General features: G+C 35.0%; 1 protein-coding gene across 1 annotated transcript; it reads left to right on the top strand.

The window, feature by feature from the left end:
• Nucleotides 1-4253: 4253 nt before the first annotated feature.
• LOC129312485 (equilibrative nucleotide transporter 3-like) lies at nt 4254-6773 on the top strand. Its single transcript, XM_054955120.1, has 10 exons — nt 4254-4399; nt 4484-4616; nt 4714-4818; nt 4990-5145; nt 5226-5369; nt 5482-5587; nt 5691-5866; nt 5958-6118; nt 6202-6460; nt 6589-6773. The coding sequence occupies exons 2-10, from the start codon at nt 4584-4586 to the stop codon at nt 6694-6696; spliced, it is 1248 nt and encodes a 415-aa protein (XP_054811095.1). The 5' UTR covers nt 4254-4399; nt 4484-4583; the 3' UTR covers nt 6697-6773.

The raw sequence follows: 6773 nt of genomic DNA on the forward strand, positions 1-6773 counted from the left end.
GAACAATTTTCAAATTGGGATCTCCCCCCCCCCCCAAAAAAAAACCGCAATAAGACTCCATAGGATTCTTACTGATATAAGAACAGTCATCAATCTATTTGAACGATTAAATAAACCGAGCTTCTGATTATGGGGCCGGATAAGTTGTAATTAAAAGCTTGGGGGACATTAGGGCTACCATGTGTTTGGTTGAGCCACCACACTTCTAGATGCCATTGAAGAACGTTCCCATTCTTTGTAGTTCCTTGAAGCTTGCCCGATCTCTCCGGCGCAGATATTATATATCCATAACTACGTGTAGAATATATAGTTGTTGAGTAGCTCCCTTAGCTTTCTTTTCGGAGACTTGTATATAAGGGAAACCGGGGGCCAGGGCTAGCCTTGAAGCAAGAGAAAGCCAAAAAGTATTTATTTACATGTCTCAGCACAGTCTCACAGCCTTCCCATTTTGACTTTGATCTTTTGGTCTTCTGTTAAATGCCACGCACAAGAAGACAGACGACACTGAGTGTTGGAGAAGCGTAGGATTTTTAAGGCGTGGAAAAGAGTGGCACGCTCGGAATTATTAGTGTATTATATGAACGAAACGTGAGGAAGAATGAAAATACACCGAAAAACACAGAGCATGATGAGATTATGAAGAGATCGAAGAGTGAACGGTGCACGCCAAACCCCTCCATGCAGAAAACAACATCATTACATGCTTTGATTCTGTAATGGATTAAATAACCTGTCTCAATTATTTATCCATTGATATAATCATGAATTCCTCAAGTTTCCCTTTTCTAAAGTTCAACACATGCAGGGTTTACTGCTTTATGTTTATCTTTCATTAATCCATTATAATGAATTAATAATACAATGTACGAACTAGTATCCTCAGATCACTTCAACAGATTTCAGAAACTCTCCCTTCACTGGATCCAAATTTATTTTCAATGTGGATTTTCCCCCAAGGCATTAGAGGGGGTGGGGTCATATTTTTTTTCCTCCGTACTTTCTCTTTTATTTCCTCTAAACTATAAATTTGATAAGGATTTAATCCCTTGAAGTTGGTACTACAAATCTATGTGATGTTTTCCTTTTTTTCTCTAGTATTTTTCCTCATTTTAGCATCTTTTGTAAAATATAAAATATTTTCTTTGTTCCTTAAAAAATAAACATTACAGAAATTTATAGATTCCAACTTCACATGATTTAAATTTATTTTGTATTAAAAAAAATCTAAGAGCCCATGTATTTGCGTAAATATAATGCTGTCCTGGTTTCACTCCGTTTTCCTCCTTTTTGGACAGACTGTAATATCCCCAAAAAAATAAGGGGGTCAGAGAAATTTTCAAGAACCCTGAAATATCTCACAACAAAGGGTATCAAACATTGAAGGTTTGATCCTATAATTTACAACTTTTTCCATCAAATCTCTAAAACCTTACATTTACAACTTTGCCCATCAAATCTCAATGCACTAGACGGCCTAGACTATAATTGAAAAGATTTGTTGCCTTTTTTTTAGGACCTTTTTTTAATATTTACAGACTGTAATATAGAACGAAAAGAAAATAATAATATGGATAAAAAACCATGGCATTCTTAATGTTAGTACAAGGTATGAAAATGGTATAAAAAATTATTGAATAATATTTATAACTGTACAACAAACCTTTGAATTTTTTTTTTTCAATTAACATATCAAATATACTTTCTATTGTTGTAAAATTCACAGTTCACCGTTTTTTTGTATAAAAAAAATCTCATTATAATTTTTGGTTTTATGATTAGGGAAAAAAGTGCTCTAAGGAACTGTTTCTTTACTTTTTAGTTATTAAAGTAAGCTTAAGAACGCGCCAAGAACTCGGTGATAATGCTCTAACCAAAATAATAATAATAATAATAATAATAATAAAGTACTCATTCGTTTAAAAATATAAGATATTTTTTGTGAAGTTGAATGTTAAAAAATATAAGGCATTTTTAATCTCTTTGAGATGTAATTGTCTTTTTTTTCAAAAATATTCTTATTAATAATGATTTTATATTTATTATAAAGTATTTAATAAAAATAAATATAAAAAGATATGATTAGTTAAAAAATAAATAATATTTTATTAAAAATAAAATTTATTAAAAATATTTTATATTTTTAAATAAATGGAGTAATTTTTTTTTTTAATAAGTTGAAGAACGCAAAAGAAAAGTGAAGCGTGCCTGCTTTGCGCTAAATGGTCCCGCATGACTTTAAGAGAGGCGTCGAGGAATGAGGATCCACACAAGATTTAATGTCTTTGCCCCTACAAGCGAGAGTCCGTGCGCGCGCGCGCGCGCGCAGTCACATATCACTGTCAAGGCCCAGCAATAACAGAGGCCCAAATTATTAATCTGTTAAATAACCTAATCTCATATTGTGGCTAATCTTACCCTACAACAATGATGGATCCAGAAAAATTAATCAATGGGAGCAAAGATCATATTTAAAATAAATATTATTCCTTCACTTAAAAATATAAGATATTTTTAATTTTTTAAAGTGTAGTCTTTTTTTTAAAAGTGTTCTTATTGAATAAATCATTTTATATTTGTTTTAAGGTGAAACACCCTACTAAATAGGAGTAAATGTAAAAAGATAGGGTTGGTTTAGAAATAAATAACCATTTTATTAAGGGTGAGATTCTGTTAAAAATACCTTACATTTTTTAATGGAGGGAGTAATTTTTTTGGGCCTTTTGCAAATATAACTCATGTTATAGAACCAAATCAATCAAACAACCCAACAGTTATTATATTTTATAGTATGGCTGGTTTATTATATCTATTAATGATATATTAATGTATATTAATGATAAACTCCTTATAAATTTTTAAATTTTCAATGACAAATTCATTGTATATAATAATAAACTTTTTATATATTAATGTGAACTGGTTATACTCTTAAAGTTTTAAAAAATTAATCCATATTTTTTGGACACAAGATTTTTTTTGAGTCAGCAGGCTAATTTATCCTATTTTTAAAATATAATATTTTAAAATTTATTTTTTAAATTGTTGTTTCCTCCATTCTAAAGCTATTTTTATTTAAAAGTTTATGAATTAGATAAATTTTAGGGAGAGGAGTGAAAGATTTTAAGAGGCATCATTTTTTTAGGGTGAGGGCAATAGTAAATTTTTAGGGGGTGCTAATTGGACTTTGCCAAGGCATAATTTTTAGTTTTTGTTTTTATCTAGGGGGGGCATTTGCACACTCTATAATGCATGCAGGCCCCCCTGCCCTACTGGATTATCTCTCAATCATGTTGTTGGTAACAAATCTTGGCTTCCGCTTCTCTGTCCCCTGAAACGCTCACGTGTAAAAGTCTTAGAACGCATCGATCTACTCTAATGCCCACTCTTGCCGCTTCGAGTTTCACATAAGGCTCTTGTCTAAACTTGCCAATTTTTTCATTCCTGTCGCTTCTTTCCTTATAGATTCTGACACTCCATTGAAATGAAAACGAACTTCTGACCAGCTTACAGTTCCAACCTTATTTACTTTGTGTCTTCCTCTTATTAACATGAAAATTCTTTCTCTCTCTACACAGCAGGTCTCACAGAAATGAATTTCTTTGCCATCTCATTGTTACGCGAGCCATGGAGGGGGTGTTATGAAGAACTGCATTCATTTGCCGCTGTTATTTAATTTACGGCCATATCATTTAAACTTGTTCTAATTTGTTTCGTTAGAAACAAGGCTGCCTTCAGTTTTTTCAATCTCTGTCTTCGTTTCTCATAATTTGTTCTGATGGGCAGTCTCTGGCATTGGCGCATTATGTAACATATGATAGGAATTATTTTCTCTGTCTGTTCTCACTGAACTCCTTCATGGTTCGCCAATCGGCCATCATTTGCAGAGCAGTCAGCAGAATCAACTCGCCGCAATCTGTTATTTTTTGGGTCCAAAAGACTCGCCATAATGAAAATGGAAATGTATGGCACAGTACAAATGAATTGGACTAAAAATAGAAACTGCTAGTATATTGTATATATTTAACCAAACAATATATTCGCCTCACTTCCATGCACACCGCAAAATGAGTTTAAAGAACAAATAGATCGGGCATTTACTCCTTCCCTATCCACAAATTCCAAAGGTGAACTTAAGGCAACGATGTAACACCTAAAAAAATTTAACTACGTTACAAACAGCTAGTCTTAGCACTCGTTCCGTCTAAAAAGAAAAGCATTCTGGGAACTCTCTTACAGAGAAGGATAATCTAGTTTGCATGCTGCATTTTCTAATTACAGATTCAGCCTCATCACTTGAGATCAAATGAACAAATTCTGATCCCCCTACAACGTCTGCGAATCTCTCATCAGGACATGCCTGCTCGGAGAAACACTTTGTACAGAGGAAGCTCTTGGCAAGGTTTCTTTTTTCCTCCTCCTGTTGAAATTGGCGCTGTCCTGAATTTGGATTAAAGCGGAACCTTAAGACCTCGAATTTGATTAGTTTGGAAAGCATCTCGATTCTTCCTCACCGGGGTTTCAATGCACTGAGGTTCTGTCAGATTCTCGTGGAACTTGATTGAAGAGAAGCGTCCACGGCAGTCATGGTCAACGAAATAACACCAACTCGTCTTGAGGTCTCAAACCAGAATTCAGATATATGATTACTGCTTCAGAATGAAAAACACACAATGAGTACATTTTTTTTTCACACGCAATGGCTAACATTTTCAGGGAAAACATACTGCAATTGTGTTTTGCTGGCTTCTTGGCAATGGGTGTCTTTTCTCATGGAACAGTATGCTTACAATAGAAGATTATTATAGCTACTTGTTTCCGGTAATTACTTTAAACATTAAACTTTCCGAAGTGTATAATTCAATAACTCTATCCTCCTTTTTGTTAAGGGATAATGCAGATGCTGTCATTCTCTGAATGAAAGGCATTTTACATGACGTAATTTTCTCTCCTGTTACTGTCAAATAGCTTTATTGTCTTATGCTTATACAGAACTACCACTCCTCTCGGGTGCTTACTCTCGTATATCAACCATTTGCAATTACAACACTCGCAATACTGACATATTACGAGGCAACAATGAATACTAGAAAACGGAACCTACAGGGATATACTCTATTTTTCATAAGTTGTCTGGCGGTGTTAATCGTAAGTCGTCTCCATTTGTTTGTAATGTTTCCTCTGGGATGGTTTTGACACTTTTGCTTTCCTTTCTAATTTGTGCACAGTTGGATTTAGCAACGTCTGGTAAAGGAGGCCTAGGAACATTCATCGGTATATGCGTAATTAGTGGAGCATTTGGGATTGCAGATGCCCATGTGCAAGGTGGAATGGTCGGAGACCTTTCTTACATGCACCCCAACTTCATGCAGGTCAGCATCAGTTCGTCGTAAAAATATGTCAATAAAAGAAGACTGAATTGATTCTATGTGTTCATTTCATCATATGCAGTTTATTTTATAATTCCTTTCTCTTATGTTGCAGTCTTTCTTTGCTGGTTTGGCAGCATCAGGTTTTCTAACATCTACTTTGAGGCTAATTACTAAGGCGGCTTTTGAGAATTCGAAAGATGGTCTCAGAAAAGGAGCCAGTGCGTTCAACTCTTTAATATATATCTATCAGAAGCCAAAGGCTTTCTTAATGATCATCCCCATCTATTACTACTACTAATTAATAACTTTGACTGTTTGCAGTTTTATTCTTTACAATATCAGCATTGTTTGAGTTACTTTGTGTTGTTCTCTATGCGTTTGCCTTTCCTAAGCTACCAATTGTGAAGTACTACCGTTCAAAAGCAGCATCAGAGGGTTCCAAGACTGTTTCGGCTGATCTGGCAGCCGGAGGCATCCAGGCATTAACTGAAAAACAAGTCAGCGTTTCTTATTCTTTCTGATCTTTGAACCAATAAGTACTTCGCTGATCTCCAGATACAGTTCATAAGAAAAGGGAGGTTTCTGCAGGTTGACGAATACGGAAACCTTACAGAGAGGAAAGGAAACAAACAACTATTGAAAGAAAACATTGATTATGCGGTTGATATATTCCTCATATATGTTCTAACACTCTCTATTTTTCCTGGATTCTTGTCAGAAGATACTGGATGGCATAGTCTGGGAACATGGTATGTTCATCAAGATTCACAACAAGGTCGCTGTTCCTAGTTTGGCCTGAAGATATAACTAGAGACACTTGCCATTGTTTCAGGTATGCCCTAGTTCTGATTGCAATGTATAACGTGTGGGATCTGATAGGAAGATACATTCCACTAGTGAAAGTGCTCAAGTTGGAGTCCAGGAAGTTGCTGATGATGGCAAGTGTAGGTCGTTTCTTACTGGTGCCAGCGTTTTATTTTACCGCAAAATATGGTGACCAGGGCTGGATGATAATGCTAACATCTGTGTTGGGGCTAACCAATGGCTATCTCACTGTTTGTGTCATGACTTCGGCACCAAAAGGTTACAAGGTAGTCAGCTTATAATTAAGCATAGGGAAATGAACGTTCAAGTGGGTCATGATTATATGATTGAAGTGTTACAAGGGTTATATCAAGTAATAATGTGAATTTTTTCTTTCTTTCTTTCTTTTTGGTAGGGGCCAGAACAAAATGCGTTAGGGAACTTGTTGGTATTGTGTCTTATAGGAGGTATATTTTCAGGGGTTGTACTTGACTGGTTATGGTTGATAGGTAAAGGTTGGTGACTTCACAGCCGAGCCAACTATACTGTAGTCTGATTTGATTTCTTGAGTTCTACGTGATCAAGTTTTGTTACTGTTAA

The sequence above is a fragment of the Prosopis cineraria genome, unplaced genomic scaffold (genome assembly GCF_029017545.1).
Source record: "Prosopis cineraria cultivar Desert tree isolate PC_DT_omini unplaced genomic scaffold, ASM2901754v1 PC6, whole genome shotgun sequence".
NCBI lineage: Eukaryota > Viridiplantae > Streptophyta > Magnoliopsida > Fabales > Fabaceae > Prosopis > Prosopis cineraria.